The sequence below is a fragment of the Pteropus medius genome, unplaced genomic scaffold, assembly GCF_902729225.1.
Source record: "Pteropus medius unplaced genomic scaffold, Ma_sr-lr_union100, whole genome shotgun sequence".
Lineage (NCBI taxonomy): Eukaryota > Metazoa > Chordata > Mammalia > Chiroptera > Pteropodidae > Pteropus > Pteropus medius.
The window spans coordinates 9,902,384-9,924,649 of record NW_024340701.1 but is presented as its reverse complement, the minus strand read 5'-3'; the positions used below and the strand labels follow the sequence as shown (position 1 = coordinate 9,924,649).

The following is a 22,266-nucleotide window of genomic DNA, read 5'->3' as shown; positions in this document are numbered from 1 at the left end:
AGTGTCTGATGTTTAGTAGATTCTGATTATTATATACTAAATATACAAGGGAGGGGGGCAGTAGAAGGAAAGAATCTGTTGATAAACCAACTTTCATTGACCAAATCAGATCAGACTTGGAATCAAGTTTTACATAGGTTTAATTATTTTTACCATATGCTTATAAAAATATGTGCATGTTTCAATAAAAAATGCTTAATAACAAAGATCAAACTATCCTAGCACCTGGTAGGTATCCAATAAATATTTATTAAATATGAATCTGAACTGTTTTTATAATGAATGAAAAGGTTTTGTTGGCTTTTTTTTTAATTTCAGATGAAAATAGTGAAAAAACGTATGACGATGTCTACAAAACAAAGAGCAACTACTCAAAGATGGAGTGAGTTTCTCTTTCTTGGCTTCCTAGCTAATGGTATTTCCTGTTAGTCTAAGAAAACCAGTTTAAGAAGTGGCTCCTTTGCCTGCCCTCACCATCTTAGGGAGGATTTGCAAAGAGAACAGAGATAAGCTATTTTAATACCTCATGATGATCAACAGAATACTTGTAATTGCATGTTATAAATTTCAAATCACATTGCTTTCTCTTTTGAGAAAATGTCCATCTTCCAGAGTAGATGACTTTGATATCGTGTTAGAAAATAAGTGAGAAAGAAGTAAATGTCAATAAAACTTGCTTCAATTCTATAGTATTTTTCTAGGAAGACGTCAACGGTTATGATTTATCTGTGTTTTTGCAAGTTACTAAGACTCATTGAGATTTGGGCTTAATTTAGTATCTAAAAATTCAGTGTTATCAAGAATAATATTTGTTCGAGTGGGCATTATTTGTTAAGTTTAATTATTAGAGGCACAGTGTAGAAAGGAAAACAGCAATGGTAACAAACAAAAAGTTTGGGGTGAAGGGAAAAGATGGTATCCATGGTGAGCAGGACAATGCGGATACATTACTCCCTCTCCCTACTCCCCAAAAAAACCAAGAACGTATTTGGAAAAATTTTATTCATCACCCGAGCAGTCAGTGTATCACCATTGTTGTATTACATCGTTCTGTAAATTAAAAATCAGTGACGTGAATTTCAGGAGCCAGATATTCTTATAACGTATTTCTAGTATAGTTTGTAAAATATGCTTCCCCGGATCATCTCTTCTAAAAGGAAGACTTTGCTCTGTGAACTCTGCAAAATAGAGACCATTTGCAGTAGGTGAAAATTTATATTAAAATATAATAATTCCCTTCATGGCTGACTGGTGTGTGCTATTTCATACAGACATCAAAACAAAGAAGAAGAGCACAGAAGTTGACAAGGCATTTCCCTGCTCTTCCTTGACTGGGATGTATTTTAGAAATGAGACAAAAGCCTCTGATCCTTTTTACTCCAACAGCCTTCCATCTCTGTTACTCTCTCAAATGCCGTGTTTATATTCTCTGATTCCTCTTAGTTCAGATGGAAAAGAAACACTTAAAAGACTGCAGAGGTTCTTCAAGAAAGAAAAGAATAGATTTAAGATGAAGAAAACCAAGTCAAAAGAAAACATAAGGTAAAAAATAAAAAAGTTTTTATTTCTTTGTGTGAGAGGATTAGTGATGTTGGCCTGGTAGTTACACAGCTTGATGTTCTCCATCCTATTCTCAAAAACAGTGGAGGGGATATCAGAAACTAAAACCAAAAGCTCTGGTTATTACCTACCTCTTTCTTGCCAAGTTTCGAGTGAACTATCCCCACAGATATTAATGAAAAAGTGACAGCCCCTGTTGAAAAAAATGTTGAGAAAAGGTTGTAGACAAGGATACAGAGAAAGTCTTAATCTTACCACTAAGCATTATGTTATTAATTATGTCCTTTTTGGCTTTCTCATCCCTACAAGTTCCAGTGGTTTTGTCTACACTTCCTATTCTAATTTGTCTCTCTTGAGAAAGGCAACATGTGTAGAGGGGAGACGAACTTTTCAGCTGAAGTCCATGTATCTCAGTATTAGACCTGGAAAGACCCTCCAAGGTCACACTGGCCAATTGCCAATGTTTGGGAAATTAATACTTTCAGTGGTAGTAGAAAGAGACAGGAGGTCTAGATTTTGGATTCTAGTTTCAGCTCTTCCATTTATTGAGTCTGTAACCATAGGCAAATCATTTCCTTTGTGCACCCATACAGCCCAAGTGTCCTCTTGTCTACAATGAAAGGGAGACTGGGTAGTCTCTGGAGGTACTTCTCTCCCTAATCTATAGATATAAGTATATAGGTAAACATATAAATCTGCATTTTATGAGGGCAGGAATGGTATAATAATTTGCCCAAGGTCATTACATATATTGACATGGAATTGTGTTATTCTACTTTGAAGTTCTTTCAATTACAAAGCCTCAAAGTTATGTGATTTTAAGTCTAACTGTCTGTTGGATGTAGATCTACCAAGAGAGCCAGCAGAGTACGGGGTTTATAAATTGTAGTCTTGACCATCGAAGATAAGGGAGTTTGGCTCCAGTGGTCAATGAGACCTAAAATCAGACCCTGGCCTGAGCAGGTTAGATGCTTCTGACAAAAATTATTAGCATGATACCAACAGTCCCTTAAAAATTGGATCCAGGTGAGAATGCTCTGACTCCAATGACCATGTATTTCTTCTGCTCCATCCTGCATATCACAGTCCTGACAGCATCCAGTCTGGTCTCATGGACCAGCGGTCCCTAACCTCTTTGGCATCAGGAACCGGTGCTCCTGTGAGAATCAAATGCATAATGATCTGAGGTGGAGCTGAGGCAGTGATGCTAGTGCTGGGGAGTGGCTGCAAATACAGATGAAGTTTCACTAACTCACCTGCCACTTATCTCCTGCTGTGTGGCCCGATTAGTAACAGGCCCAGGGATTGGGGACTTCTGTTATAGAAACTAACAGCAGGGATCACTGAGCATCTATCTGCTCTGTCCCAGGGACATTCACCTAGGTATGCTCATCCAGTATAAAAGTAACTGTAAGATAGGTGCTGAGATTTTAGAAATGAAGAAACTGAGGCTTACATAAAGGATAGCTGATCTTCTCGAAAGTATTCTTCCTTTGGACATTCCTTGATTATGTTTGTCCGAGTGCTGTATTAATTTACTTTAGTCTCCTTCACTAAATCCCAAGCTACTTCAGTACAGAAACTCTGTCTGATCGTTTTGTACATGGAACACATGGGCCTGGCAAGTGTCCCCAAAATACCTGTAGGACTGAACTTATATTATTGTTTAAAATGCATGGATTTTTTTTTTTTCTACATCATACTTCTTTCCACGTGATCTCCTTAACCATGAGATTTGAGGAGAACCAAACAATCTACCTGGGCCTAATGTCCTTTCACATTTAGCAATTTACCATCTTCCATTTCCACCTAGCCTAGAATTCTCCCCTCAAGTCATCCCTTTGGCCTACATATATTCATAGGCAGGGTTCAGTGTCACCAGAAGGTTGTTCTCTCTCACCATATTTATCCCACATTGTATGTATCTGAATGACATGTGGAATGTTAGAAGGCTGAAACAGAATCCTGTGGATGGAGAAGGGCAGGGCTGTGGAATAGCCTGAGGATGTCTGCTTAGAAAAGGGAGTATAGCTGGTCACAAGCCCTAAATAAGCTCATTTAGAAAGGGGGTGGTAAGTGATCAGAACAAAGCTGAAGGAAACGTTTGCTTCACATCTTTGCCTAGAAGCCTCTGTATTAAGAAACCTAGTCATCAATCTGCTATTCTGAATATGTTTTTTTTCCTTAAACCTTATGTGTCTTTTGTCAATCAACAGTGCATTTTCCATTTCACTGCCTGATTTAGGTAAGTGATATCCACTTTCTGCTGGCACGAAACTACTCAGTATTGGCATATGCTGGGGCAGGTAAAGAGAAGTAGTAATCCCTCCTGCATTCTGTATTTGATGAAAAACTGATACATTGAAATCAAGGATGAAATTTTACACAATAATATTATTGACTTTGGGGAAAATGAGAAATTTTCTCAAGTGCCTACTATATACCAGGCCTCTTAAATCCCAGTGAAATAGGTGTTATCCCATTTTAGGGAGGCTCCCATACCCACATCTCTACTTTAGTGATCTGGGATTTGAATTCAAGTCGCTCTGATTTTGAAGCTCATGTATTTGACATTATGCCGCACAGCCTCTTGAAGGATTTGACACCCAGATCACCTTAATTAAGACATAATTTGAACATGATCACATTGCAGCACACATACTAACTGAATCAAAGATGGGTCAAATGATATATTGTTTGCTTTGCTATGAAAACAAATGTACATGTTAGCACAGTGCCTGACATATAGTATGTTCAGTAAGTTGACTGTCAATTAAAGAGGTCTCTGTATTGTTGTTTGTTGGCTTTTGTTTATGGGCTCTAGCCACAGTGGCTACTTTGCTTTTATTCTGACTTGTCAATTCAAATGTATATTATATTCCACAAATATGAGTTTGCCAAACTAAATAACAAATGAAGATTATATAAACCCAGTAAAACTATAGGTCTCCCAAAATATCCTTGGTCCTTCGTTTAAAAGAAAAAAAAAAAAAGCCTACTTACAATAGGTAAGCATTGTGCCCCCCATCCAAACTTATGAATAACTGAATATGAATTATGAATAATTATGCCAGAAGGTCTCAAACTCATTCAGGTGGTGAATCACTTAAATATTCTAGAATTCTGTGAAGAGCATCAAGGAATGTGACTATCCTAAACTGAACATGTCTAATTATGTACAATATATACTAAGTCAGATTCCATTTTATGCAAGATTATTATAAAGGAGCAGTTGCCAATGGTTTGAAATAAAAATCATGGAAAAAGTCAACTATTAATCTGTTTTCTCCCCTAGGAATTAAGAAACACCCTCTATTTAGCAATATAACATCTTTGTCCAGTTCTAGATGATAGAAACCTAGTCTAAAAATGATCCTTTCAGCAACTCATATTTCTGGAAATCTGTATAAAATCAAATTGTGTGTCTGAGATATTAGGACATCTATTTTTTTAAACCCTCAGTTGAATTTCTTCCCAAATGGAGAACCTTTTCTTTCTTTGATCTTTTTAGTCCGTCTGCATTCTGTAATCAGATTTTGATAAAACCGGCTTGGGGATGCACCTGAATAATTGTGTGCAATCTGAGAAGCCAGGGACTGTGTAAACCATACCTAATTATGGACTATTTTGATCCTATCTTGATCCTAGAATTTAGGTCTCAAGAAGTTATTATCCATGATGACGTGAACATAAATGAAAAAGAGTCAAAGTAAGTCAATTTACCTTATTGGCCATCCCTGCTTTTTAACCCATTTCCTGGTGTTTTGTTAAATATGGTCAGAGTACCATCTTCAGATCCTTGGATACTTGATGAGAAGTCAACTTATGGTACTCCCTTAAGAAGGAAAAAAAAATAACAGGTGATCTAACAGTGGTAAGTGATTAAAAATTCACTGGAGCTTTAGAATCTGTTTCTTATATTTGAATCTAGAATTGAAACTGATTTCAACACAATTACTTATTTAGTCATGTGTTATGTACAAGGCAATGTGGAAGATAGTGAGCACTATCTGACAGAACCTCTGTTCTCAAAGACTAAATAACTATAATCTATCAAAAAAAGAAAGTATCCCAAAACTTGATTCTTCCACTCTAGCTACTTATCTGTCCTTTCCCTCTCAACTAAATGGCTGAAAATACAGGTCTCCTCCTTTTACTCCAAGATCACTGCAATTGGGCTTCTGTTCCTATCACACTCGAGAACTTATTTTTGATAAGGTCACTATTAACTTCTTTGTTAAATCTCGTGGATACCTTTAAGTCTTTATTTTACTTGGCTTCTCTATAATATCTTAAATTGTTGATTATGCCATCCTTCGAAGGAAAAAATATTAACTTTTCCCCAGGTTTTCATGTTATTTTTTATTCATCTTTAGCTGTTGTTCCTCCTGTTTGGTTGTAAGATTTCCTATGTCAGTTCTAGTCTATCTTCATATGTTCTTGAATGATCTCATCCACATCTAAGGCTTTAATTATAACCATTAAAGTAATGATATTGAAATTTATATTGGGGTCAGATTTCCTTCCTCCACCCTGCTGAATAACTCTATTTGAAACTCAGAATTCCATAACTAATACTCTCAACTCTCCCCATCCAAATATGGTCCCGTTTCTTCTGATCTCTGTGTTGGTAATTGTTTCAACACAGTTACCCAAACCAAAACCCTGGGCATTGTCCTCAACAATTCCTTTCCTGCCTTGCATCCTCTTCTGTCCCAGTAACTCTCAAAACACTCCCACTTTCCATCCCTACTGCACAGCCACAGTGCAAGCCCTCGTCGTTTCTTAGCTAGACTGTTGCAGCAACTTCCAAAATGGCCTTCTCATGTCCACTTCAGTTTATTCTCCAAACTTTCAGAAGTGCAGATGTGGTCATGTCATAAAACCAACCATCCACCAGCTTAAAAATATTTAGTGGTTTTCCCTTGCTCTCAGAATGAAATACAAACTGCTTAGGAAGACATAAAATTCATTAATTTCACATTGGAATTTGGTTGTTTGGATATTTTTAAAGAAAATATAGAATGTATACGTTGGGAAGAGTACATAGTTGGGGAATGCCTCTATACAGGGGTGAGAATTTAAGAAAAAAAGCGAATGGTTCTACCTATAACACTTTGCTATGCTTTTTGCCTGGTAATCTATTTTATTTCTCATTATTGAAAGGTGAATTCAGATTTTACTTTCCCCAGGAAGCCCTCTTTGACCTCATCTATTTATGTTAGGTACCCCTTTTTTATCAGAAGATTTTTCTCATAGTTGTAGTGGTCTTGTTTCTTGCCTATCTCCTTGTCTAGGTAGAAACTCCCTGAGCTTTGGACTGTGGCTTTCAAATTTGTATTATGTGGCTTCATACCAAAACGTAGTTTGTTAAATCAGTTAACAAAGGGCCTACTAAAAAGAAAAAGTGCAAAATAATCTGGAAGCTCAGAATAGGCAGCCATTTCCATAATTTAGGGTTTCAGAAAAGTACGTGCCCAGTTGAAGCAGGAAGGATAGGTAACATTTTGACAGGTGGAGACTGGGGATCAAGAAGAGAGAAAAGGAGGGTATGGGGAGGGGAACAACTATGTAAATAGAAATGATCACATAAGAGAGTGTTATAAGCAGGAAATGCAATTTGGCATGAAATGGAGAGGAGCCCTGGAATATCAAATTAGAGTAAGAATGAATTCTTTTTCTTAAAAATAAATTATAAAAATCAAAAGAAAATCAGAAACATATGTAAATTGTAAAGCATGACAAAAGAAATCCCTCTGAATCCATCACTCAACTTCAGAACTAGAATATGCCTTGGCTTCTCTACCTTGTGCACATCCCCCAGCCTATCTCATTGCCATTCCCCTAAGGTAACCGTTCTCCTAAATTGTGTGTTTTATTTTCTGTTCAAAAGAAAAACAGTATTATCAAGCACATGATTAAATATAGTTTCATTTGGGTTTTGAACACTATATAAAAATGGTATCATGCTGAATACAGAATTCTGCAACTTTTTTTAACTCAAAATCCATCCTTTTTTTCTTTTACCACTGTAATTCAGTCATTTTTATTATTCTATAATATTCCATGATATGTATATACCACAATTTAGCCATTCTCTTGGTTGGTAGGTATTGGGGTAATTTCAAATTTTTTGCATTTATGAATAATGCTGCTACAAATATTCATGTCTCCTGTGAATATGTGCAAGAATTTTTTGAAATATATATCTTTTATACACACACACAGGAGAAAAAATGAAAATTATATAAGGGATACAAATTTGTAAGAAAATGCCAACTTGTTTTCCAAAGTGGTTGTACCAATTTACACTCTCCCTAGTGGTATATAAGGATAATACTGATCCACATTCTCATCAACACTGAGAATAGGAAGAATTCTTAATTTTGCCAGTTTAGTGGGTAGAAAATACTATCTCATTGTGGTATTAATTTGTATTACCTTCATTACTAACAATGATAAATCTCTTTTAATATGTTTATTCACCATTCATGTCTGCTTTCTATAGAAGACCTGCTCATACCTTTTGCTTGTTTTTCTATTGGATTACTAGTCTTTTCCTTATTTAGAGCTAGGAGCATTTTTATGCCATTCTAGATACAACTCCCTTGTCAGTTATATGTACTGCAAGTATCTTCTTCCACTTTGTAGCTTGCCTTTTCAACTTCCTTTCTAGTCTTCAGGTGAATAGAAATTCTTAATTTTAATGTATTTGAATTAATTTACCCTTTATAATTGTTGCTTTTAAAGAGATCTTTTTCTCAAAGTCATATATTCTCCTACATTTTCTTCTAAAACTGTTAGTTTTGCCTTTTATACTTAAACTTTAGATCTGGAACTGGTTTTTTGTGTGTGTGTGTGTGTGTGTTTTTTTTTTTTGTAGTTATAGTGTAGTAGAGATCTAATTAAATTTTCTTCCATAGAAATAAATGGGCTAGCATAATTAACTAAATAGTCCCTATTTTTTCCATTGATCTACAATACCATCTTTGTCACACGAGGTTTCCATATATCTGAAGATCTGTTTTCATGCTCTCTATTCGATACCAGTGTTGTTTCTATCCTTATTGCATTGTGGTCTGAAAAAGTAGTTGATATCAGTGTCTTCACATGTTTTAAGACATGATTTATGCCTGGAATATGGTCAATTTTTGTAAATGTTCCATGTGTACTTTAGAAATATATTAATTCTCTAACTTTTTGATATAAGGATCAATTTATGTCCTTTAAATCAAGTATGTGTTAGCTCTATTAAAATCTATAGATTTATGAATTTTTAAATGCTTGATCTATCAACATTTGAAAGAAATGGGCTGAAATCTCAAGCAAATATGGTATATTGGTCATGTTCTGCCAAAAGTTCTATCAGTTTTTGCTTTACATATTCTGAGGCTCTTCTATTAGTTACAAACAAAATTTAAAATATCTTCTAGTGAATTGAATGTTTATGTTGTAGCCATCTCTATTCCTAATACTATTACCAACAAAATACTTATATAGCTCTTAATGTAGGTCAGTCACTGTTTTGTATATTTAATATGTATTAACGCATTCAGTCTACACAACAATCCTGTGAGGTAGATATGTTTTAATACAACAGTCTACACAACAATCCTGTGAGGTAGATATGTTTTAATACAACTGCAGAGGTGCAGTTGTTCAAGCTCACGCAGGTAAGTGTTAGAACCAGAATTCACACCCAAGTAATTGGATGACTAATCCGTTCTTTACTATTTACACTATGCTCTCTCTCCTAGTGATTCTTTTTTGTTTAGAGTCTAATTTCCCAGAAATTATATGACTACTGATCTTTCTTTTAGTTAGTATTTCCCTATTATACATTTCTGATCCTTTAAGTTTCTGTTGTCCGTATTCTCATTCACTGTGTCTCATATAAATAGCATAGAACTGAATCTTCCTTTAAAAAAAATTCAGTATGACAATCTGTCTTATCTTCTACCTTGTCCTTGACCTAACATTCAACTTTCTGAAATACTGTGGTGCTGATAACTAGCATTTTCCTCAGGACAAACTTGCCTTTTGTGCTTACATATTGCTAACCGGCTTTCTGTCCGGTTTCAGCTGGATTAGTGGAGGCTAATAGGACACTATATGTAGTGCTCACTCAAACATAAAGTATAACAATTTGTTAAGACAAATGAAAACAAAAAATTTTATCCAGGATATGGTGGTTTGGTAATGGGAAGGCCCTTTCAGAATATGCTGCCCTATGAGGAAGTCCAGAACTCTGCGCAAGAGGACACTATAATCATAGCTACACTTCAGGAAAGAAATCCAACCCTCCCATAGAATGCCTTGAAGAGAAGGTCATAAGTAGATATGTTAGAATATTATTACAATTGCTCAGGTGAAAGATGATCAAAATGTGTTCTACAGTAGTACAAGTGGAGTACAAATGGAGAAGATATTTCAGGAGAACTTAAGTGGATTTTATTAAATTGTGAATTCCTCTGGTAGAAACCGTATCTTCTTTATCTCTATTATCCAGTTCCTAATATAGCACTTAAAACGTGGTCGGTACACAAGGAAAATTTTATGAATAAATGATATTTATCAAGTAACTTAGCTCTTTTTTTTTTTTTTTATGTGATAGAGTAAATCTTCCATACTTTGGTCTCAGAGAAACCAATTATTAAAGGCACTTGTAGCAGATAGAACATTGATGGAAAGTGCAGATTTGGAATTAGAAATGTTTTTCTTGTAAGTTTGGCTAGTTTGAATGTCATGTCTTGGTAGGTGTTAGATTGAGGAGTAGCCTATAAACCGCAAAGGATTAAATTGTTGACAGATAATCCAGACCTCTGCTTTATGTTTCATTTCCTTTTGTTCATTAGAATATCTCCTAGTCACTCAGCAAGAGAAGGAAGAAAAGAGGGGAATCTTGAAAAGGACACTGAATGGTTTCTATAACTTGGCACCTGTGGGACCTGGGCATGTTGTCTTACTTCTCTGAACCTTAGTTTCTTAACCTGTGATATGGCAATAACAATCCTCATCTTGCCAAATTCATTAAGCTCTCTAACTAGATCACTAGAAAAACTAAAATAAGTTAACAGAGACACAATGAGTTGACATTAATGCTCACATGGTTAGCATGGGTATACACTGGTATGATCTTTCTGAAAGAATAATTTGGCAATATGTATCTAAAATGCCCAGACCCTTTACTTAACACAGTAATTTCACTTCAAGCAACTAGCTCTAGTGAAAAATAAAGGACCCATAAAAAAATATGCACAGAAATGTCTATTTCAGGGCTATTTACAAAAATAAAATGTTTAAAGCTGCCCAAATATCCAATAATTTGCTTATTATAGTACTCATCATAAATATTTAAATATATGCTAAATATATACTAGTTTCCAGTCACAGGGAGAAGTGCTTGTACCATGACAAGTGAAAAATAGCAGAATGCAAAATCATGTATATAGTATACTCTCAATTCAGTTTTTAAAAGGGCTTAGAAAATGTTTAGAAGTAAACACAGATGTCTTTGAGAGGTCAGATTATGCTTATTTTGTCTCTTTTCTACTGCTTTCAAATTTTTAAATACTCAAAATATGTAGCTTTATCTGTAAAGAAAATAAACTTTCAAATAGGCATTTGCCTTGCCCATTCCCTGTCCTCACAGTTCTAGCTCTTTCCAAATACGTCCATGCACAAGTTCTCTTTGAAGGCTTGCTGTATGCCTAGCGTCGTGCTGAGCTCACCGGACACATTGGATTATATGTTTGGATCCCATCTTCTGGGAACCTAAAGTGAGGAGAGAAAACAAGTGACCACTGGACAATTAGAAAAGCAACTGCTGAGCTCCATGTTCTAAACTCCACAGTCAGTAGACAGTAAAAGAAGACAGGGATGGAAGGAGATCCCTCGACAAGCTCTGGAGGGCTTCTTAAAAGCCTTCCCTAAGCTGCATCTTCAATGCTGGTCAAATGTTGAGTCCTTGATATTCTGTTGGATACTTGTGATCACAGTGTGAAAGGGAATGGTGACACAATGTCCCTGAAAATCTCAAATTCCTGAGACATATATCCTTGTGGCCATAATTTACCCTATAAAGTTTTTGAAGTGTTCAAATGTGCAAGCACCAGAGATATACAAATGGTTGGTAAAGTCCTGTCTTGCTCATGTTAATGATGGACATGTTGGTAATTTTGTCATATCTGGGAAAAAAACGTTTTGAAGTGGCACATATGGTAAAAGACCATTAACTTAAGAGTCAAATGCACCTGGGTTTAAAGCCTCTATTTCTGTGACCATGATAGTTCTCTGATCATTTATTTCCTCCTTTGTAAAACTTTATGAATGACTACCTTAAAAGACAGTTGCAATGCTTACTGTGAAAAACAAATTAGTTAATATATGTAAAATGCCCAAAGTAAGACTCAACACATAGGTGCTCAAAAAGTGTTAGCTCTTTCTATAATACCCTCTTCCCTCCCTGAATCCTTTTCTACTAATGTTAAACAGTAGTTGGAGTAGTTTTCTCTCATGGTAAAGGTTAATATTATTTTTCACTATTAGAAGCAAAGAAAGTGAAGCTTAGAAAGGAGAGGAAGTATGATTATAAGCAGGTTGATCTCTTGCTTCTGGTTTCAAATTTGAATCACTGAAGATCAAAGGTCAGCAAACTACAGCCTGTGGGCCAAATACAGCTGCCACTTTTTTTTATAAATACAGTCTCAACAGCAGAGTTGAGTGTTACCATAGAGATGGTAAGGCTTGCAAAGCCTAACATATTTACTATCTGACCTTGCCATAGGTTATCAAAATATACTTCTAGATGACTTTAAAATTTTTTTGTAAAACATAATTGCCCAGAAAGTGCTGATGGTTCCATAAATGTTTTTAGCTCAATCTTAATTTACTTGCTGAAAAATACTGTCCTCCACAGAGATGAAGATAAAGTAAAAGCTTGGAAGCCCAAGTTTTTAGTACCAAAGGAAAAACAAGAAAAAACTGCTGAAGAATCAGAAAGGTAAGTACACAGGTGTGCTTACATTACAGCTCACCTACTGCAATGTATACCTTACTAGATGTGTAACCTTAGGCATGTCAGTAAATTTGATTTTCAGGTTCCTCATCTACAAAATGAGAATTATAACACCCAAATCATAGTACAGTTGAAAGGATTACAAGAGACAAAGAATAAGAAAATATAAAGAGTCACACACCTTATTTTCATCATCATTATCCCTACTTTTGGTGGATAGGGAGTGAGGAAAGATTTCAAGCTAGCCCTTATTAAACGATGAAAAACTTCCAGTCTTCTCTTAACTGTACGGGCTTTTCCCTGTAAGACAGACCTTAAATAACATAACAATTTGAACTTGAATGAAACTTTGAGAAGAGAAACTAGATATCATATAGTAAGACCAATTACCCTAAAATATAATTCTAGTTATGACTACGTTAATGTTAAATTACAAAAAAAAATGTTTTATCAACTCAAAATCTAACTTTCACTCATGTGATTCAAGTTCCCATTAGTTGTTGAGAGGTGATTTTTTTACTGTCTCAAGATAGTTACTTGGTGCTGTGTGCTTCAGTCTTCACCTCAATTACTAGGAGATGGAGCTGTATCTGAGAGAAACTGTTTAACCAAAGTCTTTGGGAAATCCTTGTCTAAATCTGGGAACACTGTGTGGTCTGTCTTCTCTAGGGAACTTGTCTAGAAATGTCCTAAAGGGGCACCCCAAACAAAATAAGACATCGGTCTATACCAAATTTAAACTCAGGTTGGAACAGGATAATCCTTCCCCTAAGTTTACTTTTTTTGAGTTTAGACTTGATGTAATTTATTTTTCCCAAGTTAGAAAGATGTATTCACAGACTAGAAAAGCACTTCCCACCTTAAACTTCATTCTTTTGTGTAGCATAGCAAAACAAAATCCAAAAGAGGAAACAGTTAAACTTTTTACCTCCCACCCACCCAAAGAATAACTTCTTAGTAATTTTACTGACTATACATGTCTTTTTAGGAAACAGTTTGCTGGTGTTGTTTTTTTATTTCTTATAACAAAATGACATAGTTTACTTTTATTCTCAATTGAGTAAATTTTTGAAAACGTATGTTGAGGCTCTCACTACTCCTGTAGATTGATGTATCGATTTCAACGTACTCTTAGCTTCATTTTAAACGGTTTCTACCGTAATATATTCTATCATAAGTGATGTTTTCTATATTAGTTTGATACTTTTATTATCCCTTTATTAATCAAGATGATAAATTTTCAGAGACATTAGGAAAGGGTATGACACATAAAAAGGCATGGATATGACAGCCTACCTTGTCAGATGTTCCATGTAGACTTTGTATGTAGATGGGAAAGGGCGGCTGGAAAGGCAGATTGTGGCCAGAATATAAAATGTACTATGTACCATGCTAAGAAATATGACTTAATCTTATAGGCAGTAGAGAGAGAGTAGAAAGTTTTAAAGCAAGAGAGTGACATGATCGATTAAATTTTACAAAGATGACTGGAGGTAGGTATGCAAGTGGATTCGCAAAAGGAAAAGCAAGAGGAAAATGGTATTTCAAGCAAGAAGTAGTCATAGCCTGGTAGTGGCTGTAATCTTTCTTAGATGGAATGAAACAGATATGTGACACTTCTGAATAAAACTGACAGGACTTGCTTGACCTTTTTCCTTTTGTTAATTCATAAAACTAATAAAATGTAGTGCCAACACCCACAAAAGACCAGGAGGGAGGAAAAGGGAGAATAAAAGCATAATCAGCCTCTGCTGCAGGGTTATCCACTTTTATGTCCTGAAACTTTTGCATTTATTTTGTGGCAACTTGCTTCATTTCATAATTCTGTCCTCCATAATCATTCAGCAAACCAGGCAGCTCTTTAATCGATGCACAGGGATTTTTGATTCCTCAATTAAGTTGAAAACTTAGAACAACAAAAAATATAAGCCATTTACTCACTCTTATTGGTTTCCATTAAATAATCTGAAAGGAATAGGACAATTTATAAATTTCTTTAAGTTTCATCTTTCTTAATTATACTTCTAAATCTGAAGTTTGTTGTTTAACTTAAATTGTTCAACCAATTAGATGTTATTTCAAGTTATCTTACTGTCAAAAAATTTTTTAATTGTAAGAGAAAACAACTGGTTTTACTTTGTTCAGTAGTTATGACAATCTGCTCTAATGGGAATGTATGTGTAATAAAATTTACATAAAATTATACATACAAAAAAATTATACCTGAATTTATCCTGAAATAGATTGACTTCATAGATTTAGAAACTTAGTTTTATTATTGTACATTTAACCCTACCTGTATTCTTCTTGCCAGTTTATCACCGAGAAATTTCTTCAGAACCAAGAAGCAAAACTTAGGAAAAAAAAGAATGGAAAGAGAAAAACGTTTTAGAGAAAGATTTGAGGTATGTTCTCCTCTGAAGGTAAAAATCAACAATATTAAAGGCTAGAAACTTGTTTTCAAAGATTCTGTGAGTGTGTTGCACCTCTGCCTCTCTGGGATTAAGACACGATCTTTGACTAAAAAGCTGGTATTTTTATTTTTTCCAGGTGCATTTCTGTATTATCATGCCTTTGTAAATGCTATTTCCTCTGCCTGGAAAAAATCCTAAATTGCTCCATTCAAATGTCACCCACTATTTCTAACTTTTCTCCAGGCAAAGTTACTCCCTCAGGACACTTTAAAAATTCTAGTATACACATATCCATTACAACAACAGTGATCAGCTATATTAAAACGTGTGTGCCCACAGCACATTTGGAACTAAACTCTTGAGTTCCTTTTGAAGGAGAGACTTTGTCTCACTCAAGTTTGCTCCTTAGCTCCCAACATAAAACTGGTCACACAATATTCAGTGAATGAATGAATCACTAAACAAATAAATGAACAATAACTGAATGAATGAAGCAGCATCTGAAGCTCCTTGACTTCTTATCTTGTCATGGAGAGTCCATGGACACTTTTCCCATAATTCCAACTAAACCAAAAAATTTAGTTGGAATAAAACAATCCTCCCTTGATTTCATATGCTGTCAAAATAAGAATTTATTTTTTAAAAAACTGAATACCTCCCATGTGCTAGGCAATGGATTGTGACAGAGTGCATACTGCTCATAAAATTTGTCCAAGTCACTACTCTGCCTAAAATCTTTCAGAAGTTTCCCAATGCCAAATGAGTAAAGTTTGGGCTTCTTAACATGTCATACAAAGCTCTTCATGTCTTGACTTTTGCTTGTCTTTCAGATTTTATTTCCTGCCATTCTTCACCTTGCACTTTGTGCTTTGGCCACAAACTACTCATAGTTCTGTCCCTTGAATGAACCTGCACCTCCATCCTTATCCTGTTTCCCTTCTCTAGGCATTTACTTTGTCTGTTCCAGCTGTCTGGTATACCTTGCTATTGTTCTCCATCTTACTAGCTCTTGATTACTTACCCAGACCCAGCTGATGAATTTCCTCTACTCCAATATTAACTCAAACTAGCCAATTAAATAAATTCCTCTTCCTCTATATATCTATATACCTGAGCAAAACTCTACCTTACCACCAAATAATAACATTATTGTAATTATGCTTTTATCAATTAAACTGAGCTTCTGGAGGACGAGTTATATTCATATTCATGTGCAGAGCAGAACAGGACTACCTAATACTTTGCAAACATCCAAAAATGTTTTTTAGGCTAAACTAAAATAGAAATATATACAAATTCTTCATAATCACTTAAAACTCCTGCTTGAACCAATGTCAATTAGGGTTACTATTAAATTGTGGTATGAATTTATCAGCTGCCAACTGTGACCTTACATGACTAGTTGAAAAACAAGTAACAACCATTATTTGTTGAAAAGACCCCTACGTTCCATCTAGTGTTTTTCTCTCCCACTGCATCTGGCCTGTCTTGTATGGGACAGAAATTCTATTCCTCATATGTACATGATTCCATTCTTCCTTATTACTTGTGGTGGGTTTCCTTGATATACCATTAGAAAAAGTATGCCGTTTTATTCAGTTCAAATCACAAAATATCAGGTACATTTGTGCCAGGCACTGGAAGTACAAAGATGAATAGAAATGTCTTTCATTTTCATTTTATAAGACAAAATGTTTATTAAATGCTACAATGGGACTATATACAAAGTACAATTAAAACAATAAATTATACATGGCAGTTGTGAAAGTCTTGATGCAAGGTGGTTAAGAGAAAAAAATGGTATTTCAGACAGAATAGCATGAGCGTTGGCATGGAAATATGAAAGGTAAGTGCTATATTCAAGATTATTATATAGCTTAATGTGGATTCAATAACAGACAGAAATGGGGGCATGAGGAATGATAGTATGCAAAGGAGCTTGAATGTCAAGCTAAGAAATGTGGATCTTATACTGAAAGCAATGAAAAGTTTTTAGAACTTTTGCATTCTAAGAAGTCATTGTGTATTCACAGTGAACAATGGCCTGGAAAAGGTAAGAAATCAGTTAGTAAGCTATTACTTTGTTAGGCAAAAGCAAAACTATTGTGTAGATCAGATCCCACTTGGAATAGGGTGATCTTATAATTTATCATCCAAATTCAGGACACTTCTGAGAATGGAAAGAGGCATACCTAATTATAATAATAATTGTAAATAGAGACATTAGGCATAAATATAAGATTGTCCTGAGCAAAGGGAGATGTCTGGTCATCCTAATTTGGTGAAGTATACATCTGTAATTATGAGCAATATATTTGGAACTATTTTCAATCAACAGATTTCAATACATTGGAAGGTGATGTACCTGTAGATGTACAGGCCAGCTAGTTTATCACGCAGAAAAAAAATGCCCCCGGGATCAGAAACTGAATTTCTCATTAGTTTTTTTCACAAATACCTGTCTTGGACCACAAAAGGAGAGTAGGAACTGCCTCTAAGCCCTACTTTAAAGTATGTGTTCTACAGCTATGTATGAGAATATATAAGCCCACCCAGAGAGGAAGGGTGGGAGAGTCATATCTAGAAATGCTAGGTATGTAAGAAAGTTATAAACTAAACCACTTCACAAAGAGGTTTTTCTCTTTCCCTCTTTTTTTTTTTTTTTTTAACTTCTCCTTTCCTGGGTTTGGTAGTAACCTTATTACTGGAACAGTTAACGTATTATCCACAGTACTCAATTTATACCCAGGCTTTTCATTTCGTTTCATTTCATTCCCAAGAATTCATTCTAGTACAATTAGATATTGCATGTGAAAAACACTTTGAAAATATGATCATACCAAACAAATATAAGATTGTGGCATTTTAGTATTTCCTTAAGTAACTTTCCTTTCACTGAATATCTTGCTATTCCTGTTCCTTTAGATATTACTTAATATCTAGCATCCTGAGTTTATTTTGAGGTCCTCCATTAATTTTATTATAATAAAAAGATAAAATTGATGCAAGCATAGTCTAATTAGTAACCTCTCATTTCAGTATGACAAGGAGATTACTGTCATCAACACAGCAGTGGCATGTTCCAAAAATTCAAGAAATGGAATATATGATTTGCCAATAACCCCTGGAGAAGAACTGGAAGTCATTGATGTCACTGAAGAAAACCTAGTAATATGTCGTAATTCTAAAGGCAAATGTAAGTTACTGGCTTAGTGACCATAAAATTTCTCTGTTTTAAAAAAACTCAGGGCATTAACTTTCAGATTAGTAATAGTGATTTTTGTTTCTATAGATGGATATGTACTAATTGAACATCTAAATTTCAAGTAAGTGGTTTGATTTTGTACTTCATTTCATGAATTCTAAATACTTAACATGTTGTGTACATTAAAGACTACTGAATTTATTTAAATTCAGGAAAAATTCTGAAAATTAGGTATGTACTACCCTATTCTATAAGGATTACTCTGGAAGAGACTTTATTATTCTGTCTCCTGAGTATGTTATCAAACTTCTCTACAAAGCATACTTATAAACACTTAAAGTAACAAAAAAATATTAAACTGGACAGGAAATTCCCCAGAAATCTCCTACTCACTACTCTACTGGCCTATATATTTTCTTTTTTTCCTCAGGCATCAAGGTTGATCGCCTTAGGAAGAGCAACATCAAATGTATGGATGCACAACTGAGAACTACTAAGATCTTAGTCCTGCCTCATATGGGTTTCAGTTTACATGTCAAAATGAGATAATGGGTCTGTGGAAACTTTTGTTAGAAACTTAGAAAACAAAATAAATCCTCTATATTGAGATGGTTTTACTTCTGAACGGTTATTTTTCAAAGTCACTTCAGTATCTATTTCACTGATGGCTCAAGAGAATGTGAAACCGTGTTAGCATTTGAGTACTTGTTTAATGAGCCATGTCCAAAGTTAGAAATCATGCCATATGGCACCCAGTCAGTTGTACAGATGGTTAGTTTGCTTCTAATATTAGCGCACGAGTGTTTATAATTTCTAAAAGATGCTGTACATTTAAATTGAATGTAATCTAATTCTGAAAAGTAAATGGTGTAACCAAGGTCTTTTAAATGCTCAAAGTATAATCTTAAAATAATTATGAAATGATTATGACTCAGTCTTTAAAAAAAGATCAAGGTATAAGTGTTCTGCATTATCACAAAACCAAAATCAGATTCGAAATGCTGCTCAAAATTGGTTTTTTGGGGGGGAATAGTATGCTGAATGTAATTTATTCCTAAATTCATCCAACATCATTTTAAGAAGTGCCTAAGTATATTGAACAAAATTTAAATAATATATATGCTGTATCAGTTTAAAATACCCTGTTGTACAAAATAGTCATTACTTTGTCTGTGCCTGAACACCTATTCGAATAATAGAATTCATCTGTATTTTTACTTATATGAAAGTAAAGAAAAATTTAAAGACCGAACTGTTAACATTCTATTTTTTAAATGATGTACACTGTTTATTAAGCAGGGTGATTCTGGCCTTCAAGGCTATGATGGAATTTATTCTATGGCCTCATCCTTTATACTGTGAGATTATTTCAAGTTTCTAGGTTCTTTTATCCTCTTTTTCATGTTCCAAATTGCACTTGCCAATGAGGGGAAATAGATATGAATGAAATGCCCAGAAGATTAAGAAAGGTTTTACAGATACGGTGACACTGAAGCTTGGTCTTTAGTCACAAGTATATTTTCTAGACAAGGCACAGAGATGGAAAATCCATGTTTTGTCTGATGACTAGGAAGAACTTCAAAGAAAACAGAGTGCACTGTGTCTGGTGAGAAATGGCAAGAGCTGGAATGGAGTAAGTTGGGGCTAGAATGTGACAGAGTTCACTTGGCCTTTTTCCTCTAGAGAATGGGGAACCATTCAAAGGTCTTCAGGAAGGCAACGCCATATGTTTACAGAGAAAAGAATCATAACAATATGGGTGCTAGACTAGTTATTTTTGAAGTACTAAAGGCAAAAGAGCATTAGACTTTAAAACAGCAGCAATTAAAGTTCCGTTAGATTACAAAGGTAGAGAAACAGAATTAGGGAATGACTCTTTGCTTTTTTGGGAGATGAGATTAAGGATGGTACCAAAATTTGGGAATATATTTCTGCTTGTATCCCCTTGAATTAAATTTACCTACTCAGTGAGAAGCAGGGCAATGAGGCAACCAGAGCCCTCTCCCATACTCTATGGCCCGACCTGTTACAGTGGGCATTATAGACGAGGAGGATAAGTAAGACATGCGGGCAAGAAGGTGAGAGTGTTTAGGGATTTGTTGAGTAGAGACCTTTCATGCAATAATCCTGTACAAAAGAGAATCGTAAACCATATATTACTCTTGCCACCTCACCAAAACATGACGTATTTTAAATCTTATAGTGGCAGTGGAGCTAAATCTGAACTAAGATTTGTCCCATATACTTTCCATCTCATCACAGGGCCTCTTGTTCTAATTCCATGACTCAGCTCTGAGTCTCAATTTCCTCGTCATATAATATTCACCTTGCCTACTTCACAGGGTTGGTTTCGACCTGCAATATAATAAGTAAAAGTGCCCTAAAAATTTTAATATACAATACTGTCTAAGTGATGTTATTTTAGTACCTGACCTTTTCTGAAATTGGAAGAAGTTGAAAACAAAACTATGTTTTGAAATTCAAATCTTAAGACTTGAAAAAATGGCCAGGATGTAATAATTAACTTTATATAGATACATTTAATAGAATTTTAAAACTGAATATTTTTCTCTTTTTAAAGTATAAACCATTTGATTTAAATAAACTAGTACCTAATTACTATTGATATGGAATGTATTTCTAGGAAAAATAATTGCTTCTATCAATTCGGTCCATACTCGATATGATTTTTTCTATTTCACTGTCAGCCACATTTCTTCCATTCTTTAAATAGCACTGAAACTAAATTTCTCACACTATGGATTTCAAGATTCTTTAATGTAAACATTACAACTAAGACTTCGGTGATGTCATCTGTCTCCTAGAAACTCTAATCTAGCATATAAAGTTTCAATGGAAAGACTGAGACTCTATTGTACTTTTAATTTTCCATGAAAAGATATCTTTTCCATGAAAGGATACTTGACCCTAAAGGAGACTAACACTAGCCATGCAAATTCATTTACAGGCCAAGTCACCAGCAACCTGTTAACATACACCAACAAAACTTTCCCTTCCTCCTTTAAGTACCTCTTGAAACACTTGGTCTTCCAAGATGACATAGTATTCTCTTGACCCTCTCCTGCACATCTTCGGAACTTTTAAAACAGATTCTAGGTGGAAGAACAGGAAGAAGAAAAAAATGAATATAAAATGACAAATTCTTAAGACATGGTTGTTTCTGGGCAACAGGGTCAGGATGATCTTTTTTTTCAGCTTCTTCAAACTTCTTACAATAACCATTATCCACACAATTTAGGAAATAAAGGAAAAACATTTTCACTAATAAAAACAAATTCATTCTTTTTAAAGTTTAGATGAAGCAAATTAATGACTAGAGCACAATGTTTTTCAAAAAGTTGCTTTTAAGTATATAAATATGAAAGGTTACCATTATCAGTAGGACATAGGATCACATCTGTGTTGCTTACTCTGTTCTCAGTAGCTATTGTTAGCGTGAGGTCTTCGAGGTCTTTCCCTTTGTATTCTATGGCTGTGGTACACAGAATTTTGGCCTCAGTGATCTTCATGCGTTGGTATACCTGTAAATGTTATATGGCTTTGTAGATAAAGTTAGTTTTGCTAACCAGTTGACTTTAAAATAGGGAGCCTATCCATGTGAGCCTTACAGCATAGTACCTTAAAATCAGAAGAGGAGGGCAGAAGAGTCAGTCAGCTAGTCAGATGCAGTAGAAGAGGCAGGAAACATTTGAAGCATGAGCTTTGAAGGCTTTGAAGATGAAGAGAGCCATGGGCCAGGGAATGGTGATGCTCTCTAGAAGCTGCAAATGACCCGTAGACAAGAGCCAGAAAGGAAACAGGACCTCAGTCCCACAGCAGCATGGAACTAAATTCTGCTAACAACTTGAAAGAGCCTTGAAACATATTCTGCAGAGCCCAGCCCTACCAACACTTTTGTTTTTGGCTTTGTGTGATTTGAAGCAGAAACGCCAGCTAAGCCTACAGAAATTCTGAGTTACAGAACTGTAAGCTAATCAGTTTGTGTTCTTGGAGTGAAGTCAGCATCATGGCAGAGTGAGACAACTCCATTGTATATTGCCTTCAATCTA

At 35.0% G+C, this 22,266-nt stretch overlaps 1 protein-coding gene and 1 long non-coding RNA gene across 4 annotated transcripts in view; one reads left to right on the top strand and one right to left on the bottom strand.

The window, feature by feature from the left end:
* The window catches only part of FYB2 (FYN binding protein 2), a 104,642-nt gene extending 83,406 nt beyond the window's left edge, over positions 1-21,236 (top strand). For all 3 annotated transcript variants that reach the window (XM_039887354.1, XM_039887343.1, XM_039887361.1), the window contains 9 exons: positions 319-382; positions 1,444-1,542; positions 3,777-3,805; positions 5,209-5,269; positions 12,479-12,562; positions 14,892-14,982; positions 18,031-18,187; positions 18,284-18,317; positions 18,627-21,236. In XM_039887354.1, coding sequence (XP_039743288.1) covers positions 319-382; positions 1,444-1,542; positions 3,777-3,805; positions 5,209-5,269; positions 12,479-12,562; positions 14,892-14,982; positions 18,031-18,187; positions 18,284-18,317; positions 18,627-18,639 — 632 coding nt within the window. In that variant the 3' untranslated portion in view covers positions 18,640-21,236. The remainder of the gene's footprint in view (positions 1-318; positions 383-1,443; positions 1,543-3,776; positions 3,806-5,208; positions 5,270-12,478; positions 12,563-14,891; positions 14,983-18,030; positions 18,188-18,283; positions 18,318-18,626) is intronic.
* On the bottom strand, positions 312-21,729 carry LOC120621754 (uncharacterized). Its single transcript, XR_005658289.1, has 6 exons — positions 21,628-21,729; positions 21,227-21,309; positions 14,874-14,930; positions 5,284-5,395; positions 1,692-1,753; positions 312-1,178 (listed from the first exon to the last, which is right to left on the bottom strand). It is a non-coding gene; the product is annotated as an uncharacterized LOC120621754 (long non-coding RNA).
* Between the last annotated feature and the right edge of the window lie 537 nt (positions 21,730-22,266).